The 24,482-nt window shown below is 47.1% G+C and overlaps 1 protein-coding gene across 4 annotated transcripts in view; it reads left to right on the forward strand.

Annotated features, from left to right (window-relative positions):
- KIF9 (kinesin family member 9) overlaps positions 1-24,277 on the forward strand; it is a 30,205-nt gene extending 5,928 nt beyond the window's left edge. For 2 of the 4 annotated variants that reach the window (XM_074901054.1, XM_074901055.1), the window contains exons 8-23: positions 1,690-1,773; positions 1,894-1,986; positions 2,743-2,890; positions 3,735-3,799; positions 4,886-4,963; positions 6,357-6,425; positions 6,856-6,960; positions 8,304-8,359; positions 9,758-9,848; positions 10,925-11,055; positions 13,035-13,217; positions 15,090-15,298; positions 16,784-16,963; positions 18,963-19,078; positions 21,143-21,247; positions 21,867-24,274. In XM_074901054.1, coding sequence (XP_074757155.1) covers positions 1,690-1,773; positions 1,894-1,986; positions 2,743-2,890; positions 3,735-3,799; positions 4,886-4,963; positions 6,357-6,425; positions 6,856-6,960; positions 8,304-8,359; positions 9,758-9,848; positions 10,925-11,055; positions 13,035-13,217; positions 15,090-15,298; positions 16,784-16,963; positions 18,963-19,078; positions 21,143-21,247; positions 21,867-21,974 — 1,821 coding nt within the window. In that variant the 3' untranslated portion in view covers positions 21,975-24,274. Of the gene's footprint in view, positions 1-1,689; positions 1,774-1,893; positions 1,987-2,742; positions 2,891-3,734; positions 3,800-4,885; positions 4,964-6,356; positions 6,426-6,855; positions 6,961-8,303; positions 8,360-9,757; positions 9,849-10,924; positions 11,056-13,034; positions 13,218-15,089; positions 15,299-16,783; positions 16,964-18,962; positions 19,079-21,101; positions 21,248-21,866 lie in introns of all 4 variants that reach the window. The other 2 variants (XM_074901057.1, XM_074901056.1) reach the window with 2 other exon arrangements.
- The last annotated feature ends 205 nt before the right edge of the window (positions 24,278-24,482 follow it).

Genomic DNA, 24,482 nt, shown 5'->3' on the forward strand with positions numbered 1-24,482 from the left:
ACAAAACTGGTAACTCTTTGTAGCCCATGTTCTTGCAAGGAAAGTGCCCCTGGCACAGAGATTCTGGAAGATCTCCATGGAGAAAACCCTGTTTTTAGTGGGCACCAGAGAAAGTGAAGTGATGGAGGAAATCTATTGGGGTGAGACCACAGAACGTAGAAGCATTGGAAATTCCAGGCAGCACCAAAATAGTGAAGGCAGCCACAGGATCTGCTTTGGTTTCAAAAGCCTTGTCTGAAACACCAGCCACCTCACCAGCCCCTTCATCAAACTGAGATCCCAAACAGCCAAAAAAAGTTGTTTCCATTACCCTGGTTGTCATGTGAGGGTGTCAGTGAGGGATTTGGTACAAACTGTAGAATATTTGGGATCTTTTTAGACCCACCAGCTGACCGACACTGGAATTTCTTCCTGAGAAACACACCTGCCTCTCCTAGTTATGCCAATGCTCCAAGAAAAGAGTTTTACCAGTGACATCTTTGGCAGAGAGTTTAGGATGGTCATGGCACAGGTACCCTTAGTTGTATTTTACAGCAGGGACGTTCACACAGTGGGTTAGATTTGTGAAGGGAGTTTGCCTACTTATATCTGCACCTTTCTTTTGCTTGTGGGTGCCTTAGTTTATAAGGAAAACATGAATAAATAACTGGTTCTGTGTGCGGGAAGTGTATTCTGACCAGGATCCAGCTGGTGTCCTTCAAATCTTTCACTTGCCTTTTTAATAGTGGGACTGTCTTGTCCTAAGCTAAGCTTCCAGGAGCTCCCATTTTCTTTTTAAAGAGTAGAAGGATGATGATAATGCAGCTTAACTTGATCTCTGTTGACAGAATAAGTGCAAGTGATGCCTGGGGATCTGTTCAGGTCCTTAGGTGAGCTCTGCCTGTGGTTCTGGTTTCACCAAGAAAGCTCCAGGCTCTAAGGAAGCCACCCACTACACTGTGACTCTTCATTTGTTGAGTGGGGTTGACAATATTTACCCAGAGATCTTCACCCTCCTTCTTGCTTTTGGCTTTACACTCCCTAGTGTGGAGCTAGTCGCTGACCTTCCAGCTCTCAAAGGTCATTGTCCTTTGAGACCCAGGCAGACCAGTCAGCTGGGAAACCCGATGACAAGTGCATTTCTGTGCTGTGGAGCCTTCTGTTCCCTTTTCTGCCTGGCAGCACAACTCCGTGATAGACTGGCACTCCTAACAAGCAGTTGCAACATCATTTTCAATGTTGCTTGCTTTTCCTGTAAGCAGGGATAACAAATTTCTGGCTATCATCTATGTGTGAGTTTTCTATGACATTTAAAGCTTGGCGAGCTCTCTGGTTTTCTAGTCATCAAGAAACTGAAACAGCCAGGGGGGTATTGCCTCTGCACAAGGCTTGCCTGAACTGTTTCTCAGAAAGCCACAATTCTGTGAGCTGAGCCTTGAGGGTGGAACTGCTGATAATGTGGTCTCTGGTAAAAGGCATTATTACAGTAAACAGTGACCTTTACCAACTGCACCGTGAAATGCTTTGAGAGGTCTTTGAGTAAGAAAGTGAGGAAAATGTGGTGAGCTGCTGCTCTGACTGCTCTAACCAACTGAACAGTGCTACCAAAGAGTGAACCAGTTCATTTAGCGCTGTGGATTTCTAATTTTCCTGTGTTCTACCAACACAGAAGTTTAAGAACAATGTCTTTAATTTGGACTTTGTTTGCAGGGTGAGACCAACAGAGCGATAGCAGAGCACACACTGAATAAGAATTCATCCAGATCCCATTGCATCTTTACTATTTATATTGAGGTAAGAGCTCCAGCAGTTTTTCCAGCGACTCAGATGGCTGAGGATTTTTACATGTCTGTTTTTTACTATATTTAAGTTTTGTCTAATGTTAAGTACAGCTTATATTCTTTCCTCCCTCAGTCTCGTTTCAGAGTTTTCTCAGATGTCAAATGCGTTAACTCTAAAATCAACTTAATAGACCTGGCAGGCTCGGAGAGGCTGAGCAAGACCAGAGTAAGTCATGGAATAAATATTTCAGTGAAGTATTTCACTGAAATATTTTCAGTGAATCAGTGTGGTGTAACCGAAATTACAGGTTTTCCCCACAACAGAATTCAGCCTGTGCTAAATAGGAGAGACTGACAAATTCTAAGTCCCATTAACACATCAGAGGTGTGTTTTTTGCAGTTGTTGGCAGCTGCTGTGTGTGTTTCTGAGTCCACATGTATGTGACTCCCGTCCTGCATGTGCCTTCCAACCTGACCCAGGCTCAGTCAGTTAATTTGAGTCTATAATTCCTCCACAAAAGAAAGGGCCAGAGCCACCGATGATTAAGACGAGCAACCTCTGATTTTCCTCTTCATTCCATGAGTGACAGTGCAAATTCCCAACTTTTAGTCACAGCAGGCAAAAACCAGCCAAAACCAGGACATTTCTTAGAGCATTAGGGCTCAATAACTGAAACCTCACAACCTGTTTGACATTCTATATTGGTCAGGATAGAAATCGCATCAGCCCTGTGACAAATACATGATTTCCCCTTTGGGAAGGAAAGCCAGTGGTGGTGGTAGACTTGTAATGAAAAAAATGAGGTCTTGGAAAACTTGTTTTCAAACTGAAGAAAGCTCTAGATGATGAATTTATTGGGTCTGAATTAGCTCCTTGCCCTTGCAGCCGAGCAGTTGTACCCTCAGTGAGGAATATGCTCTTTTCTGCAGTTCGGCCAGAAACACCTGTTGTGAAAATTTTGCTTTTTGATCTTCATTGCAGTCTGAAGGGCAGGTTCTGAAAGAAGCCATGTACATCAACAAGTCTCTGTCGTTCCTTGAGCAACTCATCATTGCCCTGTCTGATCCTAAGAGGGACCACATGCCCTTCCGGCAGAGCAAGCTCACTCATGTTCTCAAGGACTCGCTAGGTAAGAGCTGTGCATCACAACAGCCCCAAACAGTTACTAGAAAATAGTGTTTCAGTGACCATATTGAGTCCTAGGGCCATAACATATAAACACGTGGAACTCATCACCATTCAAAGGATGTCTGGTTTTCCTTATCAAATAAAACAGCAGGTGCAAGAGGCAGTACAAAGCCCACATTGATCAAGCCAGTAGAAATTCACAACACCTTAGTTAGAATACTTTAAAAAAAAAAAGCCACCAAAAGACCCCCAGAATGCTACAAGCCTTTTCAGATGCTCCTGCTTTAGCATCAGGCTACAGATGATAAACCCAAAGCTGGGGTGCATTGTGGATCCATGGGAAAGGCTTTTGCCCTCGGGATGCAGGCTGGAGACATGGGAGGAGAAAGCAGCTGAAAACAGGCTGTGGACATCTGTGGGGAGTAACCAAAGTCATCAGAAATGAGATTGATGTTTGAGGCATTCCCAGCACAAGTCTTGTGTTGCTTTTAGGAAAGGCAGTGACTATATCCTGCCACGTTCCCTGCTGTGACACGTAGGCCAAGAGCTTTTTAAATCCTCTGCTCTGGTTTTCCTGATTTCAGGCTTGCACAGTTTGTGTTCCCACGTTCTTACTGCATCATCACCACATGAGAAACACATTTTACCTTTATTCTTCAGTCATTCTGTGCCACTGTGGTTCTGTACCCATGGGAGCTTCAGAGGGACAGTTACACACTGGTTGTGTGTTGTTTCTTTTCCTCTTTTTCAGTCAGTACATAATATAATACATTCTAGAAAAGGAAACAACAAAAAAACCCAAATTATCTTTGCTTTTTTTTTTTTTTTTAAATTATTTTTCCCAGGAGGAAACTGCAATACTGTCCTAGTGACAAATATCTGTGGGGAAGCTGCGCATGTGGAAGAGACTGTAAGTTGAACTAATTTCCGCAGAATTAAAGTGTTCTTCCTGCTACTGTTGCAATTGGCCATAGCTGGGTTTAAAGAATATTCTCTGGAGGGCTATGGCAGGAGTCCCAGAGAAACACCCAGCCTAATTCATCAGAAATATTGGATAGCTCATCTTATCTCAAAGGCTCAGAAAACAGATTGCTCTCACCAGTCTGCTTTGTGATGCAAACAGATGAGTGGTAACTGGCCCGGGGGAGAATGAGAGCCTGAAATAGAGCAGCTAAAATCTAAACACAGTGGATAGTGTTATTATTGTTGGTTCAACTCTGTGAACGTGTTTGAATGGTGCATCACATAATGAGGTCAGTGGAATTGCACCAGTTCACATCAGAGCTGAGCTGGCTTTCTGCTGGTTCAGGAATCAGGAGTAACCTCCTAACAGTAAGGGTTTTCAACCTGTGAAATAATGAAATTGGTGAAAGTCTCACTGTGTGAACTGGATCAGCTTAACCACATCTGTAACACAGAGAAGAAAATCACTTTGCTCTTTGCCAAGAAAGTTTTATGTAGAAAAAAAAAAAAAAAAAGACTACAGACACCCGTTATGCAGTTGTCTTCAAAGCAGAGTTGTTTTTATCTTCTCCTTGCGTCTAGAGACTTCAGTAGTGTCTAGAAACGTGTAATACTGCTGAGGAGACAGCTGCTATATTTTGCATCAGGAGGAGGATTTTCAGGCTGCAGGGCCTTACTCTCAAGAGACCACAATTACAGGAATTAAGCTTGAAGGCCAGCGATGTGTGATTTGGAGTTTTTAGGATGTGTTATTGGTTAGAAATGGGAGTGGGTATTTCTGAGATCTAATTATCAAAGAGCTGTCCACAGGCGGAACAGAAAATACAAAGACATCATCTAAAGCTGGCTCATCACAGACCAGTGAGCACTAGAAGATACACTACGAGAATGAGAAATCTTACACTGCTCCCTGCAGTTAAAGAGCTTTTGTATTTCTGTGTCCTGGGATCTGATACGATTAAGTAGTAACAGATTATGAAAGTTATATCCCTGCCAATATCTCCCTCAGTTCCTTCAAAACTCTGTTTTTCAGTTGTCTTCTCTTCGTTTTGCTACCAGAATGAAATGGATCACAACAGAGCCAGTCATCAATGAGACATATGGCCGAGAGGTATGGAGAGAAGGGGAATGGAAGATGGCATGTTTTCTCTGGTTCATTAATATTTAGGATAACGACCTTAAAAACCAGAGGGGAATTTGGTAGTTTAATGAATCACCACTCACCAGCCAAACTGACACTTGCTAAATTTAAGTGTGTGATAATACAGATTAGTATGAAACTTCTTTTATTGGTATTTAATTACAGTTACCTTGAATATGCTAGAGGGTACAGCCACGCAGATGGTCACATCTTCCCTGACATGTGGTAATTCTTTCAAATACATTCATAAGAGTCCTAAATTTTTCTGATAAGATTCACCTCTTAGCAGAGATACTATGTTGTGGACTACTCCCCTGGTATGCAGGGAAGTCATGTCCAGTCCTACCTGCAGCTTTACACAGGATTATCCCTGTTGCTGCTGGTAACAGAACATTTTTGCCATGATTACAAAAACTTGCTTAAACAAGGAAATAATTTAAAGAAAATTATCATAGTATTTTAGATGGCCTGAGTACACTTTGACAGCTGAAACAGAGCCAGCAGCAGTAAATGCTCTATGAAGTGCTGATAGCCCAGAGAACAAGTTTAGAATTATCTGATCTGTAACACATGTAGTGTGCGAGAGCCCGGCTGTATTTCATGGTCTGAGCTCACTGGCAAGAAGAGAAACAGCTGGGGAGTTTCCTCCAGTAGCTCCCAGAAGCAGCTGTGCAACAAACTGTCTTTTCCTCTTCAGCCCCTTTCATTTTTTTTTAGATGTCTGGAGTGGAAAAAAGAGTAGCTGAAAGTGGTGTTTAAGGAAGTTATTAAGAAGCATTTGTGCTTTGATGCTCAACAGGTCACTTAAAAAGCAGCTCAGTATCCAATTTTCAATGAACCCCAAGAAGATTTATGTACCCACACATTTCTGGAAACACATTCTAAATAGCAAATGCTTGAAGATATTCCATGTTATTGAGAAATTCAATCAAATAGACCACAAGAGACTCCCTCCTCTGCTAATATCAGAAGTCCTACTGAATTCTGAAGGAAGGGTCAGAGTGGAAGCCTGCATGCTGCTTTTCTTTTAAGATAATATCTCATAGTCCAGAACTTGACAGCCCCTCCACTACCACATCAGGAAAGCATCAAATTAAAAACCAGGTGGCCCCTCTTCTGACAGCTTAGGCAGAGTCTGCAGGCTGTTCACCCAGGACACTACAGAAGCTGTCCTCTTGGAAGCTAATCAAAGGCAAAGGGACTTCCAGACCCACTGCTTCACTGACGCAAACCTGACAGCGAACCCTGGGGGAGCTGGTACACAGCTGTGATGTTCTCTAGCAGCCAGTTTAATGCTCCTTTTCAGCAGTTTTTTTCTCCAATAGCATTTAGACATTTGCTTACCCTTTTGTTTTCCTGCTAGGGGACAGTGAAGGCTTTGGAGAAGGAGATTATTCTTCTAAAGCAGGAACTGGCCTTGCATGACAGCTTGGTAAGAAATAGGAATAGTCTTAGATGGGACCTAGTTAATGATCTTTGATTTGCAATAGAATCAGTTAACTCAGTGTTCAGTGTGGCTGTATTCTTCCTTCTGCTTCCAGCCCTGTCTCTTGGGGTTTAGGCAAAGCTCTGAAGATCCCATGCAGTGAGACTGTGTTGTAGCTTCAGTCCCCAACCACTGTAGATGTTTTTTTCAGGCTCTTGAAGCCCTCCTCTTGTGTGATTGAAACACGAAGGGGAGTGAATTCCTTTCAGCATGCTCCTAAGTCCTCTGTCCTATTGACTCAGATGAGAAGTCACAATCAGAAATTAAACATAAGGCTTCCCCGGGTACAGTAGAGCGATGTCAGGTGCTCGCTGGACTAGTACTTGCTTAGCTTTTTGTAATTCACTGATACTCAGTTGTTCACCTTTTTTCTTAGGTAAATCGTTCTTTGGTGACTTATGACCCTCTGACTGACATCCAGAAAGCAGAGATTAAGTCTCAAGTCCGTAATTACCTAAAAGGAGCCATTGATGAAATTGATGTAAGTAGTTACCTATTGGAGAAGGACAAATACTGATTCCATCCCATTTTACTCCAAGACAGAAGCAATGAAAATGTCTTCTGAAGAGGCTGTCTTTAACCCCCAAAGCACTACAGATTTATAATTTAATTTTTTTGCATGTTAAGGACTGTCTCTTTGTTTCCATTCCATTTTTTCTTTTTTGGGACCTTGAGGAGACTTTTCACAGAATCACAGAATAATGTAGTTTGGAAAAGACCTTGAAGATCATCTAGTCCAACCATTTTCCTCAGTCCTGAAACACTTTGAGTTGGTTTATTTGGAACTTCTTTCAAGAATTAATGGCAAAATTTTGCCCTGCCAGTGTCAAACTAAATTTTTGTAAGGTGTGTTGCCAAAATGTGTCCAGTCTCTTAGGGACAGGTTCATCAGGGCAGGGTTTCTCAACTTGAAACCACCCACTGACTGCAAAATGATTGTGAAAAGAAACAGCAGAAGTCCTTCATACACAAATATTCCTGTGGGGGTGAACAGGAAAGCAAAAAAAAATATAAGGAAATGAAAGTCATAACTGCACAGTCGGAGTTACTGTAAAGTTTTCATTGGTTGTGAACAGAAGCCACTGTGACAACAGTGCAGAAGTTGCTGGCAGACTGTTTTCCAAACAGTTAGATAACCTTTTAGATTAAACAAAACCACCTGAGACACTGCCTCTCCTTTCACGTATTTGTTATCTTCTCTCAAAATGCTCATCTCCTCCCTGCAGCAGGCAGGACTAGAGCGGAATAAGGGCTTATGGGAAGGTGTTTTACCTGGCCTGCACAATGTGACGTGGGTGGGTGTGGAGTGGGGAAGGTAGAGAAGGATGAAAAATGAAAGACTTTCACAAAGGGAAGGATGTCTTCTGCTCATCACCTCCAAAACACAAGATAGCAGCATGGCTCCACTGCACTGATTTGTTACCATGTGTAAGAGGACTAAAAATAGTGCTCTGGCACTTCCAAGTACCCAGCCAGTCCTGGGCAGCAGTGAACAGAGAAGTAGCATCATATTCTACAAGGTCAGCAGATGCCATCTGTGTAATTTTTAAATTTTTTGTAAATAATTAATTACCTTGATGGCTGTGCGCTCCGTGGAACTCACCACAGTCTATCAGATTCCTCTCTCGTTAAAAATCTCAGAGTGAGCAGTGTATCCACCTTCAGCCTGACTCTCAGGGGCACAATGAAGGTAACTCCCCTTCAGTGGTGATACCCAGCAAGTGGAAAGCAGAGTCCTCACAGTCTGAAATATTTGAAACGGTACAGCTGACCAGAGCACAGAAATGCTTACCTGTATCTTCACTCTATACATTTCTTCCTCAGATAGTGAACATCAGGCAAGTCCAGGAGGTATTTAGGCAGTTCAAGCTGATTTTAAGGTAAGATATCCAAGGTTGATGCATTTCACAGTAAGGTTTAGAAATTCCACCAAGCTTTTGTCTGCAATATCACACTTAACATGACATCGATGAAGAATCGTTATGAAATACAGGGAATGACTTGTAACTGAAAACACAATTCTGGACAAATTCTGCTGGCCTTTGCACACGAAGGCTATTGCCTCTAACCTTCCAGTGCTTGTAAGTCATGTGCAAAGGGCCCTGATGGTAAACTTCACTGTTTAAAAAGTCTGCTTGGCAAATACACCATCACTGAGTATGAACCTTGCAGGATCCCTCGTCACAGAGCATATCACCATAGTGCGAGGCAACCAGATCAAAAGAAAAATCCAACTCTGTAGGATGAGATGCTATGAAGTGGTCTCACCACACCAGCATCTAAAAGTCATCAGATGTACTTTTTGTTTTTTAAGAGATGATGTCAAAGGAAGGTCATAAAGCCCTTTGTAGGAGCCTGATAAGAAGGCTCTGTGGCTATTTCCAGGGAGGTGCTTGCTGATGTGTGGTGTGGGATGGGAGAATGTGTGGAAGAGGTTATTTGAAAATCTCGCCAGTGGATGCTGAAAATTAGTTTTTAGGGTGAAGGAGGGAAGGTGAATGACAGGCTGGAAAAAAAATCCTAAAGATGAGGACAAGCAGCTTCCATGTCATGAAATAGAAGTGAACAAAGAACAATAAGGGTATTAGGGGCAACCCACCAGGCTTTGCAGCAGTGGTCTGGCTGGGCAATAGAGGTTTCTGCTCACAAGAGTGACATTGGAATGTTGCTGTAAAAAATCTGCCTGCCCTCAAGAAACTTGTGTGAACATGAGTGTCTGTGGTATATCATCAGACTGGGCAGTCAAGCTTTGCTGGGACCCAAGACCAAAATGGGTTTCATGGTAAAATTTTGCCTGATTATTATCTTTTTAACTTGGGACTCCTTTTATTGTTCTGAAAGAACAGTCTTTTTAACTTCCAGATTCTCTAACAATTTTCAGCCTTGTGGAGTGTATTTAAGCCTACTGACGAGGCTTTACTCATTCCCTTTCAGTGAAAAAAATCATTCAGTTTGAAAATCACTAGGTTAAAGTAAGGTGATGGAAATGAGCAGAGGTAATATTATTTGTTCTGGACCATTAAAAGTTTATGCTAAGTGTTAAAATGGCATCAAAAAGCTTCCATATCTAAGAGGTCTAAGGGACATTGTAGAACAAGAAAGGAAGAGGAGAGTGGATAAAGGTTACAATGGTTATGGGGAAGAATAAAAGGAGCAAGGTGGGGTGTTTGTGAATGAGGTCAGAGGGAAAAGATGGTTTTCTTTGGAAATCTGATATTGGCAGGTATCACAGGTTTTGGCATATGAACACAATGGTAAGGGGTTGTTTTCTCCCCCAGTCAACAGGAGCGTGAAGTGGAGGCCAGATTACGAAGCAAGTACACTCTGATAGACAAAAATGACTTTGCTGCTGTTGCTGCTGTTCACAAGGTAATGCCTGGTCCTTGAGCCTGGCCCAGAAACTATCTCAGAATTTGTTCCTTTGCTGCTGAAACGTGAATTGCCTCAAATTCTCAACTTTTCCCCGTTGAAATCTGAAGCTCAGAAATGTTAACAGAATGAACGTGTCAAAAAACGTGCATGGAGCAGAGGTGCTCCAGTTAACAAAGTGGCATTCCTGTTGGTGGAGGACTAGGCCCATTATCTGAACAGAAGAATTTATTCAATGGGAATGAAGAAAATACAAACTAGAAGGTGACCTGTCTGTCAATTAGTTGTAGAAGGCAGGGTCAGATCACCTGCCTCTGCTGAGATCTCTCTTAATCCTTTATAATTCCTGGAGCAAAGCAAATATATCGTATGTAAACCATAAATTCAGATGTGGACTCTATCTTCCAGTTTATTTTTCATTACTTATTTCCATCTGCGAAGTACTTTCTGTCTGAAGTGGTTATTCCCTTGCTTTGGTTTTACCCGGTAAAGTGGATAAAATAATTATTATCTTTTATGCAGAATCGTATACTCATCCTGTGGCTTAACTGAAAATGCTTTGAATTTTTTGGAAGAAAGGCACAAGGGAAAATGCAAAGTATTTGTATAACAGTGAAGCATGTGGTCTCTAAGAGACCTATTCAAGTCTTTATTTAAAGAAGTGGAAAACAGAACCAAAACCTGATTTAGATAGATTTTAGGGCTTAACAGCCCCTGTTTTATGGCTGAGGTGATATGAAAAATTGTATAAAAACCAGTTGTCTTACATATCTTCATTAAATGAAGACTGCTGAGGGTGCTTTTATTTCTGTGACACTAAACCCAAGTTATTGTCCCCCTAAGTGGCTGAAATATTTGGCATATGAATTTGAGGGTAATTTAGGGTCCTCTTTTAGTTTTCACTTCATTCTTATAGATGTGTTTCCCTGAAATACTTGGTAGTGCCTACAGATTTCTGGATTAGATTGTACAACAGGATGGAATAGCTGCTGGGCAAGGGCTGTATGGCTTTCGTGGCCTAGACAGCTACAGATCTAATGCTTCCTGGTCCATGTTTTATTTTTTCCTGTTCCCAGGCAGGTGTGGTTGCTGTGGATGGCCATTTGGTGCCGGAAGAGAATGGACAGCATTTTGTTACTAGAACTGCTTCTTTTTCATCCACACATGGTGGGAAGAAAAAATCCAGGAAAAGCAATGAGCCACCCAAGTGAGTTTAGTAGCCAGACAGCTCTCCCTTTTGTCTGATAAGGTGTCATGGCTGTGACTGCTTCTGTTCAAGGTGTGAGGAACGCAGAGATGAAGTTGGCTTAGCGACTATGTGGAAGTTTTGTGTTTCCTCATAGTGCTGGAGGGGTCTGTGGTGCCCTGATGGCCACCAGTCACACATCAGGAGGGTGCCAGGGGAATGCGTGCGGCCGGCAGACACAGCCTGCAGCTTGGGGAGGTGTGGCTGGAGCTGTCTGGGAGAAAAGGATCTGGGGGTTCTCATTGACACGCAGCTGCACATGAGCCAGCAGTGTTCCCCGGGTGGCCAAGAAAGCCAGCGGCATCCTGGCTTGTATTAGAAATAGCGTGACCAGCAGAAGCAGGGAGGTGACAGTCCCCCTGTGCTCTGCACTGGTGAGGCCACACCTGGAGTGTTGTGTCCAGTTTTGGGCACCTCAATACGAGAGAGATCTCGAGGGCAGAGGAGGGCAACGAGGCTGGGGAAGGGCCTGGAGAATAAATCCTGTGAGGAGCCACTGAAGGAGCTGGGAGTGTTCAGTGTGAGGAGGAGGAGGCTGAGGGGAGACCTCATCCCTCTCTACAGCTCCCTGAAAGGACATTGCAGAGAGGCTGGGGCTGGGCTCTTCCCACAGGGAATTAGTGACAGAACAAGAGGGGACGGCTTTAAACTGCAACAGGGGAGGGTCAGACCGGGCATGAGGAGAAAACGTTTCCCAGCAAGAGTGGTCAGAGAGTGGAACAGGCTGCCCAGGGAGGGGGGGAGTCCCCATCCCTGGGGGTGTTTAAGGGCCGTTTGGATGAGCTGTGGGGGGATGTGGGGTAGGGGAGAACTTTGTAGAGTCGGGCTGAGGGTTGGACTCGATGATCCCAAGGGGCTTTTCCAACCTGAATGTTTCTGTCATTCTGTGGTTAGATCTCTCTTATGGGGAAGATTTACTGTGAATGGTTCGTCTCCGTGTCTGTTACAGATGAGCCAAGACCACAGAGGGCTGGGCAGGGTGTGAACTGAGAACACAGAGGGTGGGCAGGCTTTGAGCTGAAGAGCTGGCAGGCAGCAGAGGCAGGGTTAGCCTGGGATGGGAGAGGTGGAGACTTGAACACGCAGGCAAGGGGAACAGTTCTGTGACAGCATCAGAAGACGTATTAAACCTGCAGCTTTTCTTTAAAGGGTTAGGCAGAAGGGGATCTACTAAGTGAAAAGGGAAGAAGGAAAAATGGGTAGAGGAGCAGATAAGGAGAAGAGATTTTGAGAAGGGAAGGGGGAACCAGTGATTGGTACTGATCCCTCAATTTATAGAAGTGAGGTCCCTGCATTGGCAGCTTCTACAACTACTTCTGTGGTTGAGAACATTCACTTGGTTCCTCCCTGATGTGTCCCCAAAGTCCTTGTGTCAGAGAGGAGAGGAACCACCAAGGCTTTAATATCCATGTGACACAGGGGACTCCACTGTGCAGTTCATTATTTTAGGGAGGTGGAAGGAGATTTGGCAAGTACTTTTCTTTCAAGTCACACTATCCCCTGCAGATGAGGCTGGTGGTGTTTGTGGAGGTGAACAGAGAGAGAAGAACAGAGACCTAGGCTTGGTTTAGATGTGGGGTTAAGTCAGATCCTAGGGGATTCAGTCTGTAGGTTCCTCTGAGGGTTCTCCTGTCTGCAGGTGTGCCTCAATCCAGACAGGGTGGGACTGTTGTCCTTGTGACCCTTCTCAAGTCCAGCCTGGGCTCTATTCTGTAGTATTTGCTACACAAGGCAGTCCCCTAATCCAGCAAGGAAGGCTTTGTGAGAACAAGGCTGATCTTAGTTCTTGTCAGTAGATATTTCACTGCAAACTTTTGCAGAAGCTACATCAGACTGCTAGGTTTTGAATCAGCAGAGCTAGCACCTGCAGTATGTTTTGGTTCCAGTTTCCTATTATGAAGAAATTAATTAATCTGGTTCACCTTTTTTCCCCCTGTCAGGAAGGAAGAAATCTGTACTTCTCTTTCTGGGAGAGATCTGGGTGGTGTTTTACCATCAAAAAGTCAGGTAATAAATTCCATCAAGGATCTGGATGTGAAAGAGGAAGCGAGGAACCCGGATACAGCAAATATTGACACAGAGCTCTCCAAGCCAGCTCCCGTGGACGATTCCCAGCGGCCCAGGTAAGCTTTCCCTTTGCCAGAGGGTTGTTTATACCAGCGCGATTGTATTCTGTTCCCCTAGTACAGCTACCTGCCTCAGAGTAAAGAGATTTGCAGATCTTCATGGCTCAGATGCAGAAATACACTGTGTGGACACCTTGGGTACCAAAGTATGTTAGTGGCAGTCATCTTCTCCCTCTGCTTTGAGCTCTGCCCTGGCTAGTTTCTCTATTAATTGTAAAGTCTTTGAAAATTGCGTCATTCTTTACCCTTTGGTTAGCAGTATCACAGAATCATCTGGGTTGGAAAAGGACCTTGAAGCTCCTCCAGTCCAACCATGAACCTCACACTGACCATTCTCAACTCCACCAGATCCCTCAGCGCTGGGTCAACCTGACAAAAAGTAAAAGTGCAGAGAGACCTCAAAACCCCACACAGTTGTGAAAATGGATCAATAGCTGCACAAGATCATGGCAGGAGGTGCCAGATCAGACTGAAGAGTGGAGAATGGCCAAAAATGGAGCTGGTCATCTTGTGACAAGAATTTAGCACGGGAGGGCAGTGCTGAATTGCATTTCATTCTGGATGGGGTAAAAAATGCTCAGGGTATTGAGACGAAGAAGTCTTTCCAGGAGGATGTGCTCAACAGCATGAGGCTGTTCAGTTCAGAGTTGCTCAGCCAGGACCCCACACAAACCAGTCTGGACACCATGTTTCCCATCACCAGCCATTTTTTCTCACCGAGAGCTCTCCAGCTACAAGCGATGCAGCTCTGAAGCATTACGAGACTCTCCACTGCCTGTGCTGTGGGTGACCAGTCCTTGCTTGTTCCTGCCTCCCAGGGAAAGCATCACAGTGAAGCTGTCCCAGGAGAATTTACTCCTGAAGCACCTTAACATGTTATCACGTTCTTCCGTTCCCTCTGCAGTCTTACTATTCTTCTAAAAGTCCTGTGGCTGGCAGGGAAGGCTGCTGCTGCAGCTGCAAATGGCACAAGCCAAAGTGCTTAAAGTAGCTCAGTAGCTGGCTGTCAGAGCTGCAGCTGTGGCACTCTGCCCAGCGGCCGTTGTTTACAGTGCTTTGCCAGCAGTGTGGCACAGAAAACAGCCTCACGCAGCCTTTGAGGAGTTTGAAAATGCCCTTCAGAGTTCAACCAGGGGAAGGCAGTAGGCAGAGTTTTGTTTTGACTGGTCTGGACTGAGGAATGTGGAGACCTGTAGCTACCTTCTGCTCACCAAGATCCAGCCCGCTCACCAAGACCAACCTTACACAGCACAGAGCAGCATCTGTGGGAGTGTGACGTTCACCTGAGGGACTCTCCTTTGGCCCAGCCTGGTTTGTGGTGAAGTAAGAGCTGGTGTTGATGGGGGCACATTTGCATCAAAGCCATTTCATAGAAACATCAGGATTGACACATGCTGCTTTGAATTCAGTCTTTCTAAATAGGAAAGACTTAAAAGCCATGGGTGGCAGCACTGTAGAGCCAGTCAACACATGCAGCTATGGGGTTTGGTTGGCAGAGGCCACTGGTCTGTGCTGGGAATCCAGTGAGGAATGAGCAAAGGCATTTCTGTTTAACAATAGGGAGGAACTATTCATTTTTTCTGTAAATCCAGGCTATTAAAGGTCCACTTTCCAGGGAAAACTGATTCTGAGGCATCTCCTGAGGAATGTGGTTTCTATGTAAATAACTCTTCTTCTGGGAGAGGCACTGGGGGAAAGGGGGTATGAAGGTTGGCACAGAGATGGTACCAGGGTGGAGCTCGCACGGCGAGATCCTCAAAGGGCCCATGGAGATGCCATCAGCTATGGCTGCTCCCACATGTCACGCTGCAGGGCAGAACAAACTGACCTCCCCGTGTCTGTGTGTGTTTTCTTTGAATTCTGTTGCAGCTCCCCTCCATCCAAGCCAGTGGCATTTGAGCAGTTTAAGGAGGAGTGCGGAAGTGAGATCAGCCACATCTTTAAAGAGAACAAAAGCATCCTCCTTGCCAGGAAGAAGAGAAGCAATACAGTAGCACGGAGGATTAACTTCATCAAGCGGGAGATGGAAGGCATCCAGGAGGCTCTGGAGGCTCAGAAGCGGGAGCGGTGTCAGCAGGGTAAGTCGGTGTGGCCAGTGAGAATCTGACAGAAGAGAGGAGCTGCTAGTTTCAAAGCAGTTCTGGTGGTCAGACCACTAGACCACCACTGCTACTTGCCAGGGCAGTGGGTAGGCTGGGTTTTATGACCTAGCTCTGCCTTGTGGTTTGCCACCTGAGTCCTCCACACTTCAGCCTCCTTGAATCATGCTACTCAGGCTTTATGCTGGTGAGGTGAGCTGCAGTCTGGTGAATTCCTTGCCCCACGCTTTGATGGATTAGGCAGTGTGCTGCTGACAGATGCAGGTCAGAAATCCTGAGTAGCAGTGACATCTCCCTTACTGTGACATCTCCTACAGCTTGATCTAGATTAGAGTCTGGTTTATGCAAGTCAGAATCCCAAACTTTAAGGTACTAGAGGAAAAAAGTGGGGTAAGTGCCTTCTTACTTTGCTGTGGCAAGATGTTTTTTAGGTGGAGTATGCCTGGATGAGACTAGGAGGTGTGTCAGGCTTTGTGCTCCCTGCAGCAGGGCTCCCAAGAGACAGTGCTGTTGCATTCTGAAGAGGAGTGGAGAAGAAATGCCTCTGGGTGAGGAGAGAAATCTGAAACAAATGGCTTTAAGAGCAGAGTGGTCAAGAGTGCTCTGCGTGTGAGGGCAAGGAAGTAGCAGTGTGGTCCTTGCATGCAGGGAGGACAGCAAAACAACGCAGTTCTGTGAAACTACAGCCTTAACTATTGCCAGGCAATTAGCAGGAAATAAGAGAGAATGAGAAAGAGAATGGTCAGCAGCAAGCAGGCCCTGACTGGTGAGTGAGGGCCAGAGTCAGACCCAGAGTGCATGAGGCTCTACTGCTTTCCATTTCTCTTTCTGTAGAGAGACTTTTATGACCATCCCATAGCGTCTGGTCCTGAAGATGCAAAGCTTGTTTGCCTACACAATGAGCAAATCAGCTTGAATCCATATCAAAGTGAGGCTTTGTCTTCATGGACTCATTGCTTCTTTTGAGCCTTTGCTTTTTATCACGACATCTACCAACTGGTGGGTTATTGTGGGTGCTGGAAACCACAGGAACAAAATGCTTTGAGGGAAACCAAGAACACAAGATGTTTATCCCAGGGAAGTAGCACTGGCTGAACTGTCCCCAAAGGGCTGACCAGCCCTTTGTCTCAAACTCCCTTTCCGTGGCTGCCCAGGGGGTTTTTCAGTACCCTCCAGCAGGCTGTCCTGTGGGTGTCTTTCTGCAGAGCCTCATCCCTCCTCTTCAGCTGCACATGTCCCAGTTGTGGGGGGACCGATGTCTGAGCAGGTTCAGGAGTTCAGCAGTGATTTCTGCCCCACACCACTCCAACACTGTATTTGCAGAAAGCCTGTCTAAGGAAATGTCAGTTGTGTGGTTAACCTCAGTATAACTGGGTAACTACTGTGTGGTTCAAAGTATAATGACTGTTCTTTGTCCCTCTCCACCCTCAAGAGAAACCTTCGTTTCCTTTTCTTACCCTCCAGGAGAATATGTTGATGAGAAAGGACAGATCATAATTGATGAGAAGGAGTTTTCACTCATCATGAAGCTGAAATACCTGAAGGAAGAATACAGGTCTGGCTACGCTGAGCTGCAGGACCTGAAGGCAGAAATCCAGTACTGCCAGAACCTGGTGAACCAGTGCCGGAACAGACTCATTTCAGGTACTGCCTCGCCAGGGCCGTTTCTGAACAGCCCCCAGTTTGACTGGGGTGCTCAACAGCAGCTCAGCACTGAACCACTTCACAGACATGTCGTAAAAAATAAGCCAAGTCCATCATCCTCTTGTTGTCCTTTTTCTTGTTGCCTTCCAGGCTTCTTTTTTACTGATGATCGGGGGTGTTTTTTGACATTCCACTGAATTGCTGCAGATTCTTTCTCACAGATAATGACATACTGCTCCACGGTCACACCACTAGATGGAATGCTGTGGGTCAGAGCCTTTCACAGTGAAGTTGACAATAATCATAGACTGTTAGAATGGTTTGGGTTGGGAGCGGCCTTAAAGGTCACCCAGTTCCACTCCCCTGCCCTGGGCAGGGACACCTTCCACTAGCCCAGGTTGCCCAAAGCCCCGTCCAGCCTGGCCTTGAACCCTTCCAGGGAGGGGGCAGCCACAGCTGCTCTGAGCAACATGTGCCAGGGCCTCAGCACCCTCACAGGGAAGAATTTTTTCCTGATATCTAATCTAAATCTCCCCTCTTTCAGTTTAAAACTGCTACCCCTCATCCTGTCCATACACTCCTTGATCAAGAGTCCCTCCCCAGCTTTCCTGTAGCCCCTTTAAGTACTGGAATGCTCCCACTGATGGCCCTGGCTCTCACCCTTGATTTAATTTCATAGAAATGGCAGCTAAGGAACTGCACTGGGCCAGGGCTTTGGCTCTGGATTGCAGATGTCTCCTCTGTACCCCTGTGAGATTCGGGTTCCAGTGCTGCAGCACGGGTGCCTTGGCAGGAAGCAGAGCTGGGTCGTTTTAGTGTGTTCTTCACCAGCACCACCTTCGTGGTGGTGAGTCACACCTCTGCTCAGGGTGATCCTCGTGGTGTGCTCTGCTGCAGGCCGCTGGGTTTGAGACGGTGGTAACAGGAGCACAGTCCTGCTGTATCCCCGGATTTGTCCCATATGATGGAAGACAGTAGGTGTAGGAATGCCCTAGTCCCCAGCATTTGGATGCTGTGCACATGGCAACACATTTTTCACAGACTTGCCAGAGCACAACTTGTATCCATCAGTGCATCCCACGCTGAAAGACATACATGGCTTGCTCCAGGAGATAGGGCCAAATCATCATTTTGCAGAAACTTTGCCACTAGTTTGCATTGATTGGATCTGGGTTTGGCATTTTTCGGGTGCTCCAGGTATTTGCTGTCTGTTGAAACATCCAGGCCTGGACTCACTCAATATCCGTGTCGTCCCAGAGCAAAGAGGTCATTTCAGCTAAAATCGGGGTAAAAAGTCAGTGGTGTTGCATCATACCCAGACTGCCTAGCGTGAGCAGGGCTCTGTATTTAAACTTGTTTGCCCTTCGTGGCTCCCAGGACAGAAAGCAGCTCCGTTCCTGGGGTCCCTCCTGGGCAGCACAGCCTTCTCCAGGGGCTCCCTGGGAAACGTGCCAGAGGAACAGAGCAGAGCACAACCCCTCCACAGCGGGTTGCTGGGAAATGCCCAGGATTAATCCGGGCAGAATTCCTGCTGCACTGCAGCACCTGCTGGGTGTTATCACAGGCTATTACGGGATGGAAAAGCTGTGCTGCTTTAGCATTTGGAATTGAAATCTGACCCCCAAGGGTGCTGAGCACCCGAAATGGCTAGCTCCGGGCTGGTGGCTCCATGTCCTCAACACGCAGGGGCAGTGCCATCTCGTGGCCAGCCACCTCTTGGGCTGCACAAGCCCAGGGGTCTGTGCTCAGGGCCAGCCACCGTGGCCCAGCCACCTCCTAGTGCCAGCAGCGATGCCAGCTGACAGCCCTGTCCTTTTTAACTAACTTTTCTAATCGTTAGAAACTCAGGAGCGTGGGTGGAGTCCTGAGGTCCCGTCTGAGAGTTGGAAGAGCACCGGGGGCCCCTCTGATCGGTGGGCAGGGAGCCAGAAGCAATCCACCCTTGTCTCCTGGGTCATTACAGCCCTGTTTATTGCCCCCTGCTTTCTTTGCTTTGCAGAGTTTGAGATCTGGTACAACGAGTCCTTCCTTATCCCCGAGGATGTGCGGGAAGCTCTGAAGCCCGGTGGCAATATCAGACCTGGAATGATTCCCATGAACAGAGTCATGTGCCTGGTGAGTTGTTCTGGCAGCTCTGCTTATTCTCCTTGCGAGCCACACGTGGCACGGTTAATGCCTGTGGGAGGAGGAGAGCACAGCAGCTCTCCCCCTTTCTCTTAAGCAGAGTGCCTGGTGTTAAAACGCTATCTGCTGTGGTGCAGAGAGCAACTATCTGGAGATACATCTTGTTTTCATGTTAGTTTTACCATTAAGAGGCTAAAATAGGACGGAGCGATTGAAGTACCATCATCTGCTGGCTCTCAGTAATCAGGCAAACTGCCCAGAGGTGCAAGGGGTAGTTGGGAGGCTTGTTCCCAGGCTGTATGATCTGCAATGTTTACAGCTGAACTATTGTGTTTTGTGTTGTGGCAGCTGGTACTTAGCCAGCCCACTGTTTAGAAACCACCCCTTTGAGGTACCCGGGGTCTTTTGTCATTCCTGACAAAGCACATTTCTCATTTACCAGACTTCTTTGCATTATTGTCCTCTGAAGTCAGTCCAGGTTTTGCCCTTCCTTGTTAAATGTCAGCCTCCAAACGTTCCCACTGTTTGATAGGAGCATGGTGGCTGTCCTGCTCACTCTAACCTAACACAGCCAAGGGGAGAGACCCCACTCTGGCTGGGGGGGGGGGGGGGGGGGGCAGCAACCCTTTGTTTGTAGGGTTGTGAGTGCCCCCTTTCCAGCCAGCATGTAGTGGGGTACAGCATGGATTTAGCTCTTTGGAAGGAAAACACACAAGGAACTCTTTTGTCTCCAGGTGTCTGATTAATTTGACTGTAAAGCTCAGTGAAGCATTTCCTCTACTCCCTTCTCGAAAGACATGTGAAGAGTTTTAAAGCTGATCAGAGACAGCTTCTTCCCATCCTACTGAATTATTTCCCTTGAGGGTATGAGTAACAAACATGATGTGAAGGAAAAAAAACCCAAAAACCCAGCGAGTTTACTTTGAAACAGAATGTTGTGATCTACCAGAATGTGGAAGATTTCAGATACAGGTGCAGACCTGTATAGGAAAGAGCAGAAAAACCCCCAACCTAGCCCAAACCACTTTGGATAAAGCCTGATGAGCTCAACAGGAAAACCCTGACTGCCTGCATGGGTCCAGGATGTCACTCTTTGGGGAAAAGAGGAAATCCATCACTAGTCACTTTTACTAACTCAAGTTACTCAATGTATTCATAGAAACTCCCTTAATGGTCGCCAGCCCCGGATTTCTTGTCATCACACCAATTAGAACCCCAAAGATGAATGAAACATGCCTTTGAGCAGCGCTTGGCAGCTGTGTCAAGTTGTTGGTGTTAGAGGCAGAAATCTTCAGGCAGAGGGTAAAGTCCCTGCTCATGTTGCTCAGTGCTGGTTTCTCCCTTTGATCCCTTTACTGGGCAGTTCACTGCAGCTTCCCAGTGAATGTCACTGATCATGCTGGGCCCATACTAGTCCAGGAGGCAACCACCTAATTTTTCTCTGGAGATTTGTTTCCTACTTAGAACTATTTTCCCTCTTCCAGACCAGCTCTTCATTTATTGTTCTAATGCTTTTCTCCAGAGTGTGCATCTTTTACTCTTGGCTCGATTTGGTTTGGCCACCTGAATTCCCACCAGAATTTCACTGTCACCTACTGACGAACCACTGCAGAAGGTGACCTAAGAATTTGCTAGAGCTATTCTCAGATCTGGCATGAAAATGTTATATACAAACCAGTATCTTAAAAAATGGTATTTCATTCAACCCATGTTCCTCTTCTGCACGCTCCTGCCTTCTAGATGGTTCCCTGGAGAAGGTGGGCACTGACATCAGCAGGCTGGGCTCGGGGGGGGGACCACACTAAAGCTCAGCCTCCCTTCATGCTGAGATTACCTAGCAGCAGAAAGCAGACTGGACTAAGGGTAGTTAAGGTAGTTAAAACTCCCTTTGAGGCTTTCACTTGCAGATGGATGTTGCTAAAAGTCCTGCCCAAGTCTGCTCACTCAAGGTGTGGGAAGGGAGGACCTCTGGCTTTGCAGAGATTGTTCAGTCGGTTGAGCTCTGTGTCTCCAGGTGTGTGTTTTTCACACGGAGCGGGGTCTGTCTGCTGGCAGGAGGAAGACGAGCAGGACAGGTTTGAGCGGATGCAGGAGACAACGCTGCCAGCCTGCCCAGCTTCGGTCTCATTCTACAGGGCAAAAATGAAGATGGATCAAAAGGTAATCCCAGCTGGGCCCCATTCCATGCACCCCTGCCTACGCGTGCTGGAAGAGCGATTCTGTGCCTCGCTGCTAGGTGGGGTGTAGGGCTCTTGGCTGTTTTGGCTGTAGCCTTTTGAAAAATGCTGGTTTGGTTCTGCAGCACAACTCTTTGAAATGTTCTTTGCCTCTGGCTGATGTAAAGGCCCCATCCCAAGCTGGTCTTGTGCTGAAAAACAATCTCAGCACTTTTCACTTCTAGTTCCTTCCTGTCAAAGACTCACTGTAAGATATCACTGAGGCCCTGAGCTTAGCAGGACTTCAAAAAGATCGGGTGTTTATGAGTAACAGGGCTGCACAACTACAGCAGTAAGCATTTTTAAGGAAAACATCTCAAAACCAGCTCTTTAGTGCTTGGGAGGAGAACTTCCCAGGGCTCCTCGTGCCCTCCTCGGGATCTGCCACTGGCAGTGCAATGCTGGTGTGATGGGGTTCATTTGGGCAGTTTTTTCCAGCACCACTTGGGAAGGTGGTGTTTGGTTTTGCTTTTTTTTTTCTGGAAAAAAAGCTTTTACAGGTGAGAATTCTGCTCTGAAAACTAAGTTCACATTAATGATTCTTTTTGGCTTTTCATTGCCAGCACATGTACACCAGAACCATGTCATCCCTGGAGAAAATACACAAGAAACCTGGGCTCGTCACAGCTGGTGGGAAGAACAAACCCCTGTCATTTCTGCACGTCATGTAGCAGATTCAGGCTGAGCCTGGAACCCAGCACTCAATAACCAACGTCACCTCAGAAAGCGCCTTGTGTTCATGTCCACAATAGATTTATCAAAAATAAAGAGTAGGAAAAAAAAAACCAACCACCCAATTTTTGTGCAGCTGAACTGACAGTTATTGGTAATCAAAGCTGCTGTTTGGACAGGAAGCAAGCCAGGGCTTGTTTTCCAGAGCATCTCTGGAAAAGGCAGCGTTGGGACTGAGAAGTGTGTTGCTGGGGCTGCTTCTGCCTCCCTCCTTCCTGGTGTTGGAGGCAATGGCCTCCCGGGCTCGTTCTTGCCCAAGTGTCAAGTCACATCTTTGCTAGTTTGATGCTCTCAGGGTGGGTCCTGGGAAGCCAAGTCTGGGTGAGAGTGAGTCCTCCCCATGGATCAAAGCAACCCCAGGGCATTTGCCCTCCTGGAGAGAGGAAGGGGCTGGAGAGGTGCACGCAGCAGAGAAACGTTTCCATCAGCAGTGTTGATCGATGGCAGCCTCCCCATCCCAGCCCTCTGCTTTCCACCAAGGTGATTCAGATCCAGAGTGAGATCCTGGTGCCCTCCAGGCTCCGGAGGATACCGTGCTGCTTCACCAGGCCGCTGTATCTTCACCTGCTGCGCAGAGCGTGCTGAAAGCCTGCTAGAAGTCCTCCTCCTCCTCTTCCTCCCCCAGCCCTAGCAGAGGTGGGAGGCTGACTCCAGCTCTGCACATGCTGAAGTTTATACACCACACATCCAGCCAAGAGGGTCCCGTCTCCTGCCTAAAGGAGCTTTGGTGTCTGTCTCCTCCTCAGGGTTTCTGCTCCTCATTCCTGCAAGGAATAAAAGTGTCATCCAGGATTTTTGTACCTGCTACACATTTTGGGTGGTCCTCAGCGTTTGCCCTCTGCCACTGCAGCCACAGCGGGTGCTGCTCACTGGAGTGGCAAATGCCCAGGGTCCGGCCTGTGTTCGGAGCTGCCGCGGGCAGGAGTCGCTTCTTTATCCCCCCAGGAGGTCAGGGAGCCCCTAAAGCTTTGAAATTATTTGGGGAGTTGGAAGAATCATGCTGAAAACCCCAAAATGCAGCACCTGTGATCTGTGACCACTGGGAACACCCTGACCGAAGCCTGGCAAATCACAGGGATTACTGGAAAACCTGCTGGCAAATCACTGAGGTCACTGGAAAACCCACTGGCACAGCACTGGGATTACTGGAAAACCCGCTGGCACTTGGCTGGAGCTCACCGAGTTATGAGATGGGGGACAAACAGCCCCCACTGCCAAAACTGGCACCAGCCACAGCAGGAGCATCCCGGGTCGGAGGTTTTCCACGTGCTGCACCCATTTACATGGAACACCAGGAAATTAATTAGTCTAAGCTGTTCCGTTTGATTTGTTGCAGCTCGCTCATGTTGCTGTACCAGCACCTGCTCCCCAGAAGTGCCATGGCTATCAGCCTAGAAATCACCTTTTCTTTGTAATTATCAATTTTCAAAGGCTTATAAAGCTGCTGGGAGTTAAGCCCAGGCTGAACTTCCCACGAAAACACTTCCACCCCATCCTCTATCCACCCCACCTCTGCTTCCCCCTCGTGCTTCTGTGTGGGTGCTGCTCGGTGCCCCCCACCCCATCCCCGCAGGTCCCTGCGCCATTGCTGCTCACACCGTGGTCCCAAATCTGGAAAAAAAACCCAACAAACAAACCAAGAAATCTCAAATTTTGGATGCTGCAAATGTAGTTTTGAGGCTCGTGCATGAGTGGAAAGGTCCTACTGCACCCCGAAAGCAGGCAGGTATCCCGGGGTGCTCTGGCACCGGCTCAGGAGCTCTTCCCAGAGTTTGGGAAGTTGGTGAAATAAAACGACCTGTGAAAGGATGAGAAGCAGTTTTTAGTGATTTTGTGGAGTTTCTCTCTGAAACGTGGCCTGGAGGCCGGCAGGGCCTGGGGAGCTCAGTGCTCTCTTTAGAGCGGGGGACCGGGGTGGGTCTGGGGGGTGCCGGTGGTCGGGGTTGTCCTGGGGGTGATTCCGGGGGTGTCTGTGATCCTGGGGGAGATCCTGGGGTTGTCCTGGGGTGCCAGTGACCTGGGAGGGATCCCGGGGTGCCGGTGATCCCGGGGTGCCGGTGATCACTGAGGTGTTGGTGTCCTGTGCTGCCCAGGGGTGTCAGTGATCCCCGGGGGTGATCTGGGAGCGCCGGTGACCCCGGGGGTGATCCCAGGGGTGATCCCGGGGGTGATCTGGGAGTGCAAGTGATCCTGGGGGTGATCCCAGGTGTGATCCTGGGAGTGATCCCGGGGTCATCTGGGAGCGCCGGTGATCCCGGGGGTGATCCCGGGGGTGACTGGGGAGCGCCGGTGATCCCGGGGGTGCTGAGGGTGACTCTAGGGTGCCGGTGCCCCGGGGTGTAGGCGATCCCGGGAGTGCTGTCGATCCCAGATTCCTGGGGCGCCGGTGTCCCGGGGGTGCTCTCGGTGTGCCATGGGTGATCGCGGCGCGGTCCCAGCGATCCCGG

The sequence above is a fragment of the Athene noctua genome, chromosome 2 (assembly GCF_965140245.1).
Source record: "Athene noctua chromosome 2, bAthNoc1.hap1.1, whole genome shotgun sequence".
NCBI lineage: Eukaryota > Metazoa > Chordata > Aves > Strigiformes > Strigidae > Athene > Athene noctua.